At 40.8% G+C, this 16,119-nt stretch overlaps 1 protein-coding gene across 1 annotated transcript; it reads left to right on the top strand.

Moving 5' to 3' along the window:
• The first annotated feature begins 935 nt into the window (after positions 1–935).
• On the top strand, positions 936–15,403 carry LOC141008102 (sodium- and chloride-dependent betaine transporter-like). Its single transcript, XM_073480315.1, has 16 exons — positions 936–993; positions 1,235–1,435; positions 2,243–2,377; positions 3,473–3,613; positions 3,757–3,877; positions 4,731–4,772; positions 5,470–5,599; positions 6,411–6,545; positions 9,093–9,196; positions 9,292–9,416; positions 10,042–10,154; positions 10,238–10,375; positions 10,634–10,736; positions 12,589–12,689; positions 13,833–13,979; positions 14,072–15,403. The coding sequence occupies exons 2-16, from the start codon at positions 1,246–1,248 to the stop codon at positions 14,237–14,239; spliced, it is 1,893 nt and encodes a 630-aa protein (XP_073336416.1). The 5' UTR covers positions 936–993; positions 1,235–1,245; the 3' UTR covers positions 14,240–15,403.
• Positions 15,404–16,119: the final 716 nt, after the last annotated feature.

Below are 16,119 nucleotides of genomic sequence, written 5' to 3'. Positions count from 1 at the left end.
AAAGTTTCTCATCTCATGACAATTATCCCGTTTCTCAGGAAAACGGCAGTTGTTATTTCGAGATAATAACTCGAGATGTCGAGAAAACAAATGTAATTAACTCGTTATCACGGGAAAACGGAGGAAATAAAATGTATGAATGCATGGCCCTTTAGGGCTTCCGTACTTGGGTAAAAGTCTTATAAGTATCATAAGTAGCAAAGTACTTAAGTCATTTTTAAAGTCATTTTCTGGCAATAAATGTACTTAAGTATCAAAAGTACACTATACAACTATACATACCCAGATTATAGTAATCCTTTTGAGATAAAAAGTCAAAATGATCAGGTTAAAAAATTGTAATTATGACATAAAAAGTTTAAGTATTGGATAAAAAAAAATCATAATAATGAGATTTAAAAGTCAAAATTATGGGATTAAAAAAATCGTAATCATGAGATAAAAAATTGAAATTATGAGATAAAAATCACAAGTTTGGGATAAAAAAGTACAAATATTCCGAATAAAGTCATAATTGTGAAATTTAAACTCACTCTAAATTAAGATTAAAGGGAACATTACGAGATAAAAGTCAAAATAATGAGATTCAAAATCGTAATAACGACATAAAAAATTTAAATTATGAGAGAAAAGACATGATTATGAGGTAAACAGTCAACATTTGTCTCATCATTTCGATTCTTTAAGCCCATAGTTAGGACTTACAATGCAAATATATAGCCTATATATTTTTTTCTTGGTCTTTAGTCTTTAGTATTTAACATCGTGGTGTCGTCAGGCTTTGTTCATGTGGACAGCCAGTTTGTGTGTGTGTGTGTGTGTGTGTGTGTGTGTGTGTGTGTGTGTGTGTGTGTGTGTGTGTGTGTGCGTGTGTGTGTGTGTGTTGTATCCTGCAGGACACACCCCACTTTAGAATAAAGCCTTTCTTCAAACTTCGCTCAGTCAGTCAGTGGAGATATTTCACTGTCGGAGCCAACTTCAAGCTGCTCACGGGTGAGTTGCATGCTTTCAGATCATGTTGATGTTCAGTTCAGTCAGTTAATCGATCATTTATTTGAAGTCATTTGCATTTGGGCGTTTGGTTGTTTTGTCAGAGCCTCTGACTTTAATCTGCTGCAGAGAGAGCTATAAATACGACGACTGCCAATTAAAAATTGTGAAAGCTTCCTCTCTATATGTGCATATGGAGGAGAGCTGCTGGCATGATCTGCATGTACTTGTGTTTCTACAACAGACTGAGAGATCATGACTGAAGACGCAGCCAGAGGGGCTCCTGATAGAGACCCCAAGCCAGATGATGGGATTCCTGAGGAAGGGGGTCACCCGAGGAGGAAATGGGCCAACAAAATGGAGTTCATATTCTCCGTGGCAGGACAAATAGTTGGGTTTTCAAATCTTTGGAGCTTCCCATATCTGTGCTTCAGGAATGGAGGAGGTGAGGGAGAGGAGTGTAGATGTATGGGGGATTATTGCTTAAAATTATCAGATTTTTTTTTTTTACATTATGACGTAAAAAAGTTTATATTATGTGATTAAAGTCATCAGTATGGGATAAAAAAAAAAACATGAGATTAAAATGCAAAATTGATGTTGAGATTAAGGTAATAATTATGGGATATAAAGTCAAAATGATTAGATTAAAAATGTAATTATGAGATAGAAAATTGATATTATGAGATAAAAGCCTTAAGTACTGGATAAAAAAATATATAATAATGAGATTTAAAAGTCTAAACTATTAACTATTTTTTATGGCGGAGTGCTGAGGATAAATCAAGAGTCCTAAAACCCGGGAATAGATTAGATAGATACGGAGACTCATCAACTCGCGTGTCCGTTTTTACAGGCCGACTCCAGTTTTTTTTTTTTTTGCAATAATCCAAAATCCAACTGAAAAATCCCAAAAGCTTCCTAAAAAAAGCCTGAGGAAAGAAACAGCTCTGTAGTCTAGTGGTACAGCATTAAAACACTTTATTTCATTGTCATATTACATATTACAGAGCCACAAAAAAGTACATTACTTCATTGATGTACATCCTGCAAACAGCTGCGTTAAAAAAAGAAAAACAGTATTTTAATCATGAGGGCGAGGTTGTGTTGCACATCCCACTTTTGTCCACAGGAGGCGCCAGAATCAAAAGAATTAAAGTTCCTTGTAGCTGCTTTGATATGAGTGTATCTGCCAACATTTGCCTTCCATCTCAACTATGTGACTCTTCGTCATGTCTATTCATATTTCCAGGTGCCTTCTTCATCCCTTACTTTTTCTTCCTCTTCTTCTGTGGCATGCCTGTGTTCTTCCTGGAGATGGCGTTGGGCCAGTACACCAGCGAGGGCGGGGTGACCGCCTGGAGGAAGATATGCCCCATGTTTGAGGGTGAGAACAAGGCTCCGACAGACAGCTGTAGCTGTTGCACAAGAGTTTGTCAGTTGACGTGCAGGAAATGCATGTTTTTCATTGTTTATGAAAAACCACAGCTGTTTGCATGCTCTTATATCATCCACTGACGACACTTCCAGATCCCTTGAAACAGAGAGGCCACATCAACCCTTTTAAAAAGCTTGTAGAGACATTCTCTGAGTTTAAAAGCTATTTTTAAAATTTGGCGCAGCATTTTTTACCACCTCCACTAACAATAGCTGCCTTGTGCATCCCCTGCCAAGCTTGTTTTCTTCATTATCGTAATCTCAGACAGGCAATGTTGCCCAGAAACAAAGACGGGGATTACACTGACCCGCTCTGTTTCAGCTCCTGTCTCTTTAAGGCCCCGCCCCTTGAATACTCAGTCTGCTGTGATTGGTCAGCTCACACACGCCTGACCCAGCAACACTAACAACGACAGAGCAGCTGTGCTAAATTAATTCTTACATGTCAAACTAGCTGCTCGGCCTAAATTACGCAAATGTATGACATGGTGACGCAGTGTGATGTCACAAAGTGACAGAATGAAATGCGGGACTTTGACGAGGCGTTTAAGGAGCAGTGTTTTCTGTGGAAGAGGTGAGCTTGCGGTGCAGACAATAGGTCTCCTTTAAAGGTGCAATACATAAGAATTTGTCACCTTAAATTCATACTTCCAACAAATAGGGGCGGCATATCACCAGAGAAACTGCTAACTGTATTCTTTTTATACATCCAGGACTGTAGCTACTGTTAGCTTGTCAGCTCAGTTAGCAGTGCAGCTAGCCGGACTACCAGGGGAGTGTTGGTGTTTACACCACGAGCAAAGGAGCTTCTTTGACCGCCTTCTGTTGATATTTTTAGTTAATTTTTGAATGTTTTGAAGTAAAGTCCTCACATACTGCACCTCTAAACTTACTTTGGTGATGGCACATATGTTCGTATATGTCAGTGTTGGAGTCTGGTAACTTCAACCAACCGTTTGTTGGTTGCTCTTAGCTGTAACTGTTGCATAACACAGAAGATTAAGAAACTTTGACTCATTGTGTGAAAACTCATTGTTCCCCGCAGGGTTGGGGATGGCGACCCAAGTGGTTGTGATGTATACGAACATCTACTACATCGTGGTTCTGGCCTGGGTTATCTTCTACTTGTATAACAGTTTCAAAAGCCCGCTGCCCTGGACCACATGTGACAACTGGTGGAACACTGGTGAGATCGGCTTTGTGTTGAATCACCGCTGGCTTGTTTCTACACGTCTGTATTTGATTAGCATTGTGCACAAGAGGAATTAACATTTTGAACATTTTAACATCCAACTCTTCTTCCTCTCTCTTTCTTCCTCAACCTCTTAGAGTCATGTTTCACTGCATTTAGCGCCACCACTGACCCCCGTTTGTTTCAGCCTGACTCAGACTGGTCATTCCTTCACAACATCACCACCACAACTGACTACTCTGACAACCTCAATTACACGTAAGTTATTATCAAGCTGTTTCAGGTCAGCTATGACAACTTATAATGTTGTGACACACTAAATGCACAGCAGGAATTCCTAATACGACTGATAAGAAAAATTAGTTAGTATTGGCTCTAGTAGATGCAGCAACATGGGGACACACCCGTGCTTTTATGTGTTCAGAGCAGGAGGTTCTGACATCTGTTGCTGTTATAAAAACACTATTGATGGCTGCCGTGGGACGATGAAAAGAACTACTATAAATCTGAATGACTAACCTGGCGTTAATAGCAAAGTAATGGTTGAAAACAAATGTCATATGGTAGAAAAACACCATGAGAAAGTAGTAGTTTGAAGTTCTGAGAAAAAAGCTTATTTGCTTCAGAGTCAGATGAGAAGTTTCATACTACCCTGATACAGTCATGAAGCTCTAGCCAGCAGATGGTTGGCTTAGCTAGCTCACAGCTAGCTTGACTCTGTCTAAAGTTGGGGTGTATTGGCGATAGCTGTGATATTCAGAAATGAAATATTGATATCATGTTGATAACACAAGTTGTGTAAATAATCCAAATAATTTGTCATAGTAGGCGGAGGTCATGTACCTTAATGCTGCCCAAAAATCAATATCACTATCTGCTTCAAAAGTCCAGTATCAGTTGGGCTTGGGACTGTTTCATCCACCAGATCGACCCGGTGGTATCGACCTTCTCATCTGACTCTCAGCAAGAAAGTAGATAAACATATTTAAGTGATAATTATCAGTAAAAAAAACAGCGACATCCCTTTAAACATTACTGATTAGTAACCTGTGTGATATCGTTTAGAAAATCAAAACTTCTGTCTGACGGTCTGTATATTTTTGTTTTCCAGGAATTATTTTGACCACAAGTCACCGGAGGAGGAGTTCTTTACGTGAGAACCACACACACACACACACACACACTTACCTTCTTAAAACATGACTTCTGACAGCTATATTGTCCTCCCCGATGTGCTCATCCTCGGGTGGAGCATTCTTGGGAAATAACTCTTCCAAGACTGCATCCAAGACGACTTAAAAGTAATCTGTACTCTCGGGGGTGCTGAGTGAACGTGATGTTATTGGTGCCAACAAGAGGTGGACAGAGGCCACCCGAACACAGCACCATAAACGAGCCAGTTACATTCCTCAGAAATCACGGCTGACCGATCACACCACCTAACTCCACCGCCAACTTTGATTAGAAGCATTTTGCCTCCCTGTTTTATTATTTTAGATATTTGGAAACTGCTGCTCTTCACATGATCCGGTGTAAGAACAGATATTGGGAAACGGCTCAGCTACATAAGCTGCATAATGAGAACAATATGTGCTCCTATCCGAGCAGCTTTCATTATATAAACTGAAGCCGGAGTCCAAAATAAACTAAAGCAGATTTAAACATCTGTATTTTATGACGCAGATGCTTGCTGTATTTTTCCACCCTCGTGGACACACTAAGTGGAGATGACACATTTAAAGTGGGCTGTGTTTATTTCTTCAAAAAGAAGAAACAAAATGCTCTGCACATCTGTTCAGCCATTGTTCTGTGTTTATATACAGTACGTATCTGATCTTTTCCCTCCGCAGTAACCGTGTGTTGAAAATGTCAGATGAGATGACCCTGCGTAATGTACACTGGGATGTGGCTTTGTGTCTCCTGATCGCCTGGATTATGTGTTACTTCTGCGTCTGGAAGGGAATCAGATCTACAGGAAAGGCGAGTACTCCTTTTAATAGGATACATATACAGTACTATCCCCTATATATTGGTATGCATTCCTTTTAATGCAGTGGTTTTCCAATCTGAGAGTCACAAGGCCTCCCAGAGGTTGCACGATAAATTTAGGGGGTCAAAAGATAATTGAAGCTATAGGACAGAAAAAAAAAACCTGGAATGTAATTTTAATGCATTTTAAGGGCTCGCCATTCAAAATTGTTGGGAATCTGCCTCAATCACAGATGCGAGTACCAACAAAGAAGGACAAAACCTGAGTTTATTCATTCATTTAGTGTAGTCATTTCATTTCAAGGTAAAACAACATGTTTCATTAGCTAACGTTAGCGTTCAAACACTTCCAAGCTAACATTTCCGTTTGATTACATGCACTGCGTTTCACTTACAGGCTTAAATAAACGTGTCCAAGATGTGCGTTCACCATCAAACAGTAATGTTAGCAAGGAAGTGGCTGAACGCTAACGTTAGCTAGCTGTTAGTTGTTGTCGGGCAGAACCTAATAGGCAATCAAATATGTTGTTTTACCTTGAAATATGGCCCGATAGCCCTCTGGATTATCATTATCCACAGTCTTTTCAGTTGCTGATCAATCAGGAAGTGGTGAAATGACAATAATTTGTCTGATTTTCTACATTTATACAACTTGCAACCCGGATTGTAGGTTTAATAAAGGGCAATCAAAAATGAATGATTGATTCTGAGCTTGATTATTAATATACACATATATGATACATTTTTGATTTTGATTTATGGTCATTCAATTGTCTGTTTGTGTGCATCCACGTGTGTGCAGGCGGTGTACTTCACTGTCACGTTCCCCTACCTGTTGATGCTCATCCTCTTCTTCCGTGGAGTGTCTCTTCCAGGAGCCTGGGAGGGACTGAAGTTTTACCTCTACCCTGACGTGGGAAGGCTCGCACGTATAGGAGTAAGAACTCACCGTCATTAAACATAATGTTTGCTGTTGAAACACAATACACAGCGCTCCAAAGTAAACATTGCAGAAAGAGTCTTGAAACTTCGAACATTGGCCTAAAAACCAACCCAGGCATCATTTGTCTCTTTATTTCACAATACTTCTGTCTTTCTGTTGGATTACTCTCTCTTCTAACAGGATGAATGCAGTGTCCTGTTACTGTCATCCCCTCCCTCCCTCCCTCCTTATCTCTTTGCCTTGACTCCTGTTTCCGGTCCCAAGACAGAGTCTTAACAAGAAAAGCAAACCAAGATCCTTTTTTTTTCCCCACTGAGAAGCTTGTCAAAGAAAGCTTTTCCCCTTGGGTACACAGTAACATCATCACACATGAGTAAAAACACTGCTCTCCATGGGGAATTTCTCACACATTTTGGGGATATATCCGCCTTATAAAAAGTCGGTATCACTTGCTTTAAACTGAAACTGAATTGATTGTAGATCATGTATGTGTATAGCCCTGTATTGCAGTCTTACAGCAGATAGTAGCCTGTTATTAACTCAGCGTAATGATGTAATTTCTAAACTGAATAGAGAATCAAACGGAGGGTGAGTTCTGGATGCTCTCGCACAATGACCGCATCTGTTTCTTCTCAGCTCCAGGGTATAAATGTGATCACTGGCGTGTTAATCCCTGAGACTTGTTGTGTGATGGACTTCCCAGCGGTCAGGCGCTTCTCAGGAGGCCTAGGCCACGGTCCAATGAGGGCCCGCTCCTATTGGTTTTTGGTGCACCTTAACCGCTCACACATACCGACTTGAGGCTTGAGTTACCAGGACTGATACGCTTCCTCCCTGCCGATCAGCTAGGTTGCCTACCTGACAACACCTCTTTTAAGACCAACATGCCCTTGGGTGCAAGTACATTTTGCTACGTACACAACATGGGCACTGTCATTGTAAAAACATGTACATACATGTCGGGAGACGTGCAAGCAAATTGACAGTATCACACGGAGTAGGTATTCACGGCTCCACAGTCACAGTCTGTTTTTTAGCTGAGCATGCTGTCTGCCACATTTAAGCAAGGGCCCTTGACGTCAGTTTCACTCATGCACAGCTACCTTCCCCTTTCCTCCTGTGGTGTCTCCAGATGGAGTGAGTGCGAGGGACCAGTCTTTCAGATCCTCTTTTACTGCTGGCTGGGTGGGTAGCATCAGCATTATGCGGTCTTTGGCCTTTGCCCTTTCCCAACACTTGTCATTTGGAAGGAGTCACTTCCTCTTCTTCTGTGGCACGCGATGAAAAAAAATTGATTAGTTGTGTTTGCAGTCTTTCTCAGATTGTCTGGATTCCTGTGTTCCTTTCTCATGCATCATGCATCTCAACTAAAGTATCTGATCATCTCCAACTTTTTCCTGTTTGAAGGCAAAATGTGGCTTCACCCTGTAAGAACCCAAAAAAGACGGCTACTCATATATCGACTCACACCAGCTCTGAACCATTGCGGGAATCTTTACAGTGTAATCATGAAAAAGAACAGAAGAGAAAAACCGTGAGAAAATTATTTGAAGTAATGTCGAAAGCAGGTGAAAGCAGTTATGGGTCAGAGAGCGGAGTTATGCAATGCCAGCAATGCCAGATGCTCTTAAATGCAGATCTGTTTCTAATGAGCCTTGCTTCGGCATGCAAGTATCTGCTTTCCCTTCAACCACAGCGGAAATCTTAATCAAGCTCTGCTCTGCATCTGGGGTCTTGAATGTGTCTCCTATTGTCCTCGTGTCAGTGTGCATGGTGTGAATCTGTATTCAGAGCAGCCGAGAGGCCTTTACTACAACGCATGCTTGTAACGACACAACTGCTTCCTCGCGGTCCACAGTGAAATGAGAAGATCCTTTGAGACGGACTTCGCCACCATTTCTGACCCGAGGCTGGGGTTAAGTCTGACATACCATGGGGCCAGAGTAAGGGGCCTATACATCGCCTTGGAGCCTTGCCAGCTCTCTCTTTTGGGGGCCGAGGCTCACAGCGCTGTGGTGTGGCGCTAATGTTAACCAGATGCTGTCAGAACGAGGGCCCGCAGACAGACATTCCTGTAAACAAAGCCGCCTACACCCACAAACCTGAATTCAAACAAATACACATAGGGTGCACGATCAGTAACATGTTGTTAAAGCAGCGACATGGAATGAACAAGAGGATGCACGCTTGTATAATGCACATTTCAACACACTTTTATTAAGATTATATCATTATTAACTCTGGCGTAAAGCACAGCTGTTTGTTATTGTGCAGTTAGGCTAATTGTTTCGACCTGACAAAAGATTTCTTATTGCTTTGTACAAAAACAAGCTGATGGAAAGTTTAATGCGGGTTGTGTAACAATGTCGGCTCACCACCAAATTGCCTGTTGTCCTAGGTTGGGCAGACACCTCTATGGCTGATATCTCCAAAACTCTGCAACTCAGCACTCCACCAGTAGAAAATACTTTGATTTTTGGGGTGAACTGTCCCTTTAATGTCCCTCTCGAATGTTTCAAAAGTCAATCTCTCACCCTGTAGATCTGGGCTGATGCAGCAACTCAGGTGGTCTACACCTATGCCATAAGTCAGGGAGTGCTGACCTCTCTGGGAAGCTACAACAAATACAACAACAACTGCTACAGGTCAGCGTCCCGACACTCCAGTTGCTGTCAGTGCGTCATCACATTTACAGTTTTACATTCATGTGTTCTGTTTTTTTGTTTCTGGTCTGTTGTAGGGATTGCTTGGCACTATGCTGTCTGAACAGTGCCACCAGTATCTTTGGTGGTTTGGTTGTGTTCTCTTTTCTGGGATTCATGGCTCACTCGCTTGGCCTCCCCCTGCATGACGTTGCTGGCGCTGGTGAGTTAATTTCTCCCCTTTTCATCACCTGCAGCCTTCATTTGACTGCTTTCATTGTTTATCTATTAAATGTCAGTCCTGAAATGTCTCAAAACAGCTGCAAACTGTTTTTATTTTTTATTTTATATGAATCAATTTATTGAAAATGCATGAAGATAGTGAAAAATAAGGGGACATCTTTAAATTCATCACTTTTTATCTCCAACCAGTGATCCAAAAACCCAAATATATTCAGTTCAGCATTCAGCATTCAAAAAAATGACTCAAATTTATTAACCTAATATCAAAACAGTCAGCTATTAATTGATGAACTGATAGTTATTGCAGCTCTGATGCATCGTGGCTTTTAATTCTTGCAGTGGTGACAACAACCAACAACCTCCACCAGATGGCATCTTATGTTCACGTACAGTTAGAAGATTTTCATTTGAAAGTCTCTTTTCTGTAGTCAGTGACATGTTTTTAAAATATTTTCTTTATACTTTTGTTTTGTTTTTGTTTCTTTTCCTAGTTAACTTCTCAACCTTTTTTGTCCTGTTCTGAAAAGTTGTATGAAAGGACTTTAAATCCTGGTCTTGAAGATTGTGACACACTACTATGTGATGAACTCATGTGCTCTGTACAGGGACCAAAATGGTCTTTGTAGGCTTTCCAGAGGTTCTGTCGATGATCCCGCTTTCATCCTTCTGGACTGTGGTCTTCTTCCTCATGATCCTTTTCCTTGGCCTGGACACCCAGGTATTGTATGTTACCATATAAAGTGTTCCAGTTTCACGCCATATTTACGAATAAGCTAAATGGTTTTAGCTCTGTACTCACAGTTCGTGTGTGTGGAGAGCCTGGCCACATCCATCACCGACATGTTCCCACGTCGCCTGAGGAGGCCGCACGCCAGAGAGCTACTGGTCCTGGTCATTGCCGTGGTTTGTTTTCTGCTGGGGCTGCCACTCTTAACTGACGTAAGCAGCAGAAAGACTAAGTTATATATACTGTATATGTATATTAATATAGCCTACTATGTACATCAGTTATTAAAGTGTTTATTTTCACAATGTGGCCCTATGTCAAATATGGGAACGTCACAGGAAATTGCTGTATAGGGAAGGATATTGTTTAGGAAGTCAAGAAGAAAAACAAAGCTTAACCTCTTTCTGACAGAAAATCTCTTCCTGCCTGCCATGACTTTTTTCCCTGCATGTTTGCTGCTCATGTTTCAGGGCGGGATAGTCCTCTTTCATATAATTGACACGTGTGGGGTCAGTAGAATCACTCTTTTCATCATTGCCTGTTTGGAGACCATAGTCATCGCCTGGGTGTACGGTGAGTCACACCATTAGGACATATTTTAGTTCCCTAAACCTAACCAAATATTATTGTTGCCTAAACCCAGCCACATATTTTAGTTCCCTAATCCAAACCAAGTATTTTTGTTCCCTAAATATAACCAAATTTTTTTTAACAAAAAAAACCAGAAATAATAAGTGAACCTTATACATAAGAGTATGAATATGAACCCTAATCTCCTGAGTGGGAGTCCTTTACCTATAACTCATTCAGCCACAACAGCTCCAGATGGTGACTTTGTCAAACAGTTACAGTTCTGCTGTAAAGTCAGAAATCTGAAACAGGCCTTTTCTGCCTCACTAAAACACAAACACAGGATATATGAGGGCTTCAGGCTTCCATACATTTCCTTTTGCATTCCCTTTTTCTTCTCTGGTTGTTCTGTTCCCGGCATGTTCTGTGTTCTGATGCTATTTTTCTCCCTCTCCCTTTTCTATACAGTTTGTATATGTATACAGAAATGTTTTTAATCCTCAGATGCGTCAGGATTCGTCCTTTGCATGTACCACAAATGTTAATCTACCATTTCCTCTGCCATAAATTTAGATAAATCCTCTGAGCTCTCAGCACTTCCCACACCTTCATTATCAGCAGTATTACAGGCTAAATTACAACACGTGGGTGGAGAGTTCCTGTGTTCTCATATTTGTCTTTAACATCTCAACTCTCAGAGCACCTGTATCCATGTATTAAACTTGGTATTCAATTTTGGTTCACTGAAAAGTGAATTTCTATTTTCCAAAAGCACTTGCTCTATAGATCCAGGGTCCAGCTCCATATCTTCTGCTGCGAACAGTGAGATAAGGATCAGTTTCTGCAGCTGCTTCCTCTCCACAGTTTGAGTTGTTTAGCCATTCGTTGGACCTCTCTGCCTCTTCAGAGTCAGTGTGGAGAAACTTCCAGAGCCAAAATTGAAATGAGCCCGTTCACTTTCCTCCTCTACGTAAGTCTAGTTCGTTTCAGGGTCGATTACTGTGTCATTTACGTAGCTGTGTCTGCCTCCTTAATAGGTTCCACGATTTATTCCGTTATTGGCCATTTGCAGAAATCAATCTGTGAATGTTGTTTCATCAGGCAGGTCATGCACTTGACCAACCTCGTAACGGTTTCCTCCTGTATTTTAATGTCTCTCTTCCTTTCTATAGTTCTCCTCTTCTCCTCCTCTCTTTGGCAGCTCAAGGTGAGCAGCTTTCTCATCTCCATCTCCTCTTCATCCACTCCTTACCTCACCTTTCCTCCTCAGGTGAAGCACCTGAATTTTTTAGTTGCAAATTTTGATTTTATGTTGTGGCAATGCTGTGCTTATGCTCTGGTTAAGTTAGGCACAAAAACATACAGTTAGGGTCGGGAAAAGATCATGTCTTGGCTTAAAACATCTGGTTTGGTCGCCACAAACACAGCTGGAGATTGTCCCAAGGTCTCCTAAAAATTATCCAGTAGATTGGGATTGTAGTTATATATATAACAGTCTTTTTTTCTTCTTTTTTCTGGCGAGTGACCATGATTTAAACAGGGTATTGCACTTTTTTGGTGTCCATAATCAGCAGTTAATGGAGAAAACTAACCATAGTTATTAGATAAATATAGTCAAGTATAAAGTGAACATAGTGGAGTAGAGGTTTATAGCGTAAAATACAAATAATAAGGGTTGATATCATCAATAAACAACAACAACAGTCTGTATTTTGATACCACTGGATGTCACAAAGTTGAGGCTTCACCATCTCATTGTGTCCTCAGTCGAGAGCCCCATGTGTTTGAGAGCGTTCCCTTTAAAACCATTTTGTTCCCTCTGATTGATCGACTCCTCCCTTCCCTGACTTTGCAGGTGCGGACCGTTTCTATGACAACATCGAGGACATGATCGGGTACCGACCGTTCCCCGTGCTGAAGTACTGCTGGCTGTTCATCACGCCGCTCATCTGTGGAGTGAGATACCCGCACCTGCATCCCATCTCTTGATTCATCTACTTGGCTCTCTGCTTTAATGTCCATTTCCTCTCATGTTTCCATTTGTATTCATTATTTTCCAAACCTTTTTCTGCCCACCATCACTCCTTATCTTTGCTCCTTCCTGTTCCCCTCCTCTCCTGGCCTTTCATCTTTGATGAGTGTTTCACATATTTGCCACATCAGTAATTATGCTTGAGCTCACATATGGGAGAGAAGAGGAGGGAATGCTGCCTTTACCTGAAAATGCGTTTTAAAAAACACACTTCGCTGCACGACTGCAGACATGATCAGTACATAACCAGAAAGTGTGGTCTACATATTAACGCTTAAAACCATTTCTTTTGCTCTAATGGAGCATTTTAACGTCTTTTAGCCCTTTGTTTTGGTTTGGCACACAACTTGTTTTGCTCTTATCAAACCTCATTTTTCGGCATGATGAAGCCATTGCGCTCGCAGCCAAAAGGCAGACGTGTGTGAAGAAAGTGAAATACCTCAGAAGCTAAAGAGCCAGATATTTACCTTTAATAATTCCTGATGTTGCTCTTTTGTCTGCTGTATGTGTAAATAAGCTGTCACCATAACTGCAGTTGACAATATGTTGCGTTTGCAGCTTGTTGTGCGCCCTCCAAGTGGTTAAAAATCAATTAATACAGCTTCAAATGTTCCACAAAAGCCTTCAAAATCCTGTAAATTTTCTCTTTATTGTCTGTTCATTCCTGCACTGTATTTAAAGGATAACTCCACCAGTTTTACACATTAAAGTGTGTTCACAGGTCTTGTGGAGTACTGCTGCATATGTAAAACAGTAGTATAAAAGCCTTTGTGGCTCCAGAGGAAGCTGCATGTAATCTGATAAATTGCCTCCAGCGATGTCACTCAGTGGCTCAAGTTGCATTGTGGGTAATGTAGGCGCCAGGATTTGCATATATTCGGGAGTGCTCCCCAAGATCTGTGAACACACTGAAATGTTTAAAATTAGTGGCATTTCCCTTTAAAAATGGAAATACACTGGCACTGTCCTTCAATAAACACCCCCAGTGAAAGTATCCACTTAAAGACAAATATCATTCCACTGTGTTACAGCTAAGCCCTCTAACTTCACCATGTCCTGTCTCCTAGCTCATGCTGCTGTACAGCCTGGCAGAACCAGCGTATTTTGATGTGTATGGTTATACACCTGGCAAGTGGAGCAGCGTACTGGGCAGTCTGCTTATCATCACTCCACTGATGTGCATCCCAGTATATATTTTGATCACCTTGTGTCGGGTGAGTGAATTCAAAAGTTGCATCAGTCATTTTCATATCTAATTTATATCTTTTTGTGACACTTTTGATCGCACTTCTCTGCTCACAACCAGAATGGCAATAACATGACCACACCATCCAGCGTTCTGCGTCAGGCCCGACCACACAAGCCGATTCTCACGCTGTGTAAAGGCGTCATCTTCAAGGCGCAGGGGCCGCCGAGCAGGAGCGTGGACAACGGAAATGAGAAGATGATGATGGAGGAGCACGGCGGAGTTTGATGGTCAGCGATGACACTTACACAGACCTGCAGCACATCATGGTGCACAGATGGTTGAATTGTACCAGTCTGTACAGCAACTTTTTTAAAAATCATAACACAAACTTTTATAAATGTTTACACATTTCATAAGTATTTGTGGAAATCCTGTTATGGGTTTTGTTGTTGTTATATTAGTCTTTACCTTATTTTTTTGTTTGTTTTAAAAATGAATAATAATGTAAAAGTTACGTACAATGTACACCTATAATCCTATATATTGTAATTACCTATATTGTAAGTGCCCCACAGATTTAGCATTGCCGTATTATGGCTGAAGGTGAATTTCCTAACACCTATAAACAAATTATCATGTGACAAAAGGTGAATTTTAGTACATTATCAGAGTGTGTAACATGTATAATACAGTCAAAATTGTTACATCCTCCAGAATACTGTTGATCTTAATCAAACAAAATGTTACCATGCATTGCTGAATGTGTTATTTTACTGTTATGGTGCTATTAAATGTTTTTGTACCACCCAATTGACTGAGATAACAGTAACTGATAATAATTTTCATTGTCGACTAATCCGTCCATTAGTTGTTTGTCTATAAAAAGGTCATGTTGATAATATTTAATGGTTTTCTTTTTTGTTGAATAATACATCTACAGAGCTTGTAGAAAGGGACAGAAAAAAAGAATTTTGTCTTAAAAGCATTTTTATGATTGTGATTCAATAATTTTAAAATGCTCGTCAGGTCCAAAATGATTGTTTTGTTTATGTCCATGTAAGAATTCTGACAGGTGGCTCCAGGGTTTGTCAGCCAATAGTATTAGTAATAGTATAGTAACACTGTTGGTATCGGTATCCATGATTTGTCACAGATTAATAGTCTTGGCAACCACAAACTGGCAACCACTTGAGTGGGCAGAAGAGTCCAACAACAGCAGTTTTGTGACGTGGATGCAACTGAAGGAGGGAGATGTGGCTGAATGTTACCAACACCTATAAGAGTTTTGACATTTAAAATAATAATAATACAGATTAATCCACAGTCAAATATATGTCTATTCAAACCAAACGGGAGTGGGTTTTGTTGCAGTACGTGCACAGGCTTCAGTTCATTCTGACTCTGGTGGTACACTAGCTAAATGTCATTAAAATATCAGTATGCTAAACATCCCGGTGCAGTGTGTCTCTTTTGATACAGTCCATATCGATTACTCACCAAAGAGGACAAGCATTCAATACAATGATCAGCTTGTCAGTTCAGTGAGCAGATCTCATGGTTCCCTGTTTTATAACAAGACAACAGGTCTGTGTTCCCGCCTCCTGAAAAGAAACTATACACTGTGTCCTATGTGATGTCACAGGACATGTGTGATTGGTGAACATGAACTTGCTCCATCATAATGCCAAGTTCAGTCATCTGTGTAATCCAAACCGGCATTCAATTAACAGGCAGTTCCGCCCAGTTGCCTCCCTCCTCTCCTCGCTCCCCCGACCGCCTCCACTCAACCCCCGATGACACAAACTGACCCTCGGTCCTTAAAATCTCTTGAAAGCTCAAAAATCCCACCATTGGGTTCAAGTGTGTCTTCAAATTTACAATTTTAATATGTAGATGACTGGAAGCTATCGGAGGTCCACTGGCTGTCGAGCGTTCCCGAAGTGACAGAACACAGCGGTGAGGTCGTGACACCATTTTATACATTGATGACTCTCAGCTTAAATTAAAAGCTGCAGGTTGCTCGAGGGCGAATATATAACTGTATGTTCTCACACGTGGTGGAACGTCCTAGTCTTTATAATTAGAAAATCTACCCATCAGCCTTTATATAACCGGCCACTAACCATCTGTACAACATCAGAGTTACTGTAATGGAAAACCCCAAC

Source organism: Pagrus major, chromosome 14, assembly GCF_040436345.1.
Source record: "Pagrus major chromosome 14, Pma_NU_1.0".
Lineage (NCBI taxonomy): Eukaryota > Metazoa > Chordata > Actinopteri > Spariformes > Sparidae > Pagrus > Pagrus major.
Note: the sequence above shows the minus strand (reverse complement) of the source record. Positions and strands in the feature narration are given on the sequence as shown.

Excerpts from the sequence above, each read along its gene's own strand:
- LOC141008102 (XM_073480315.1), top strand. The coding sequence starts at position 1,246 with ATGACTGAAGACGCAGCCAGAGGGGCTCCTGATAGAGACCCCAAGCCA. Across the intron at positions 2,378-3,472 it reads GATATGCCCCATGTTTGAGG|GGTTGGGGATGGCGACCCAA; the intron begins GTGAGAACAAGG and ends TGTTCCCCGCAG. Across the intron at positions 10,737-12,588 it reads AGTCATCGCCTGGGTGTACG|GTGCGGACCGTTTCTATGAC; the intron begins GTGAGTCACACC and ends CTGACTTTGCAG.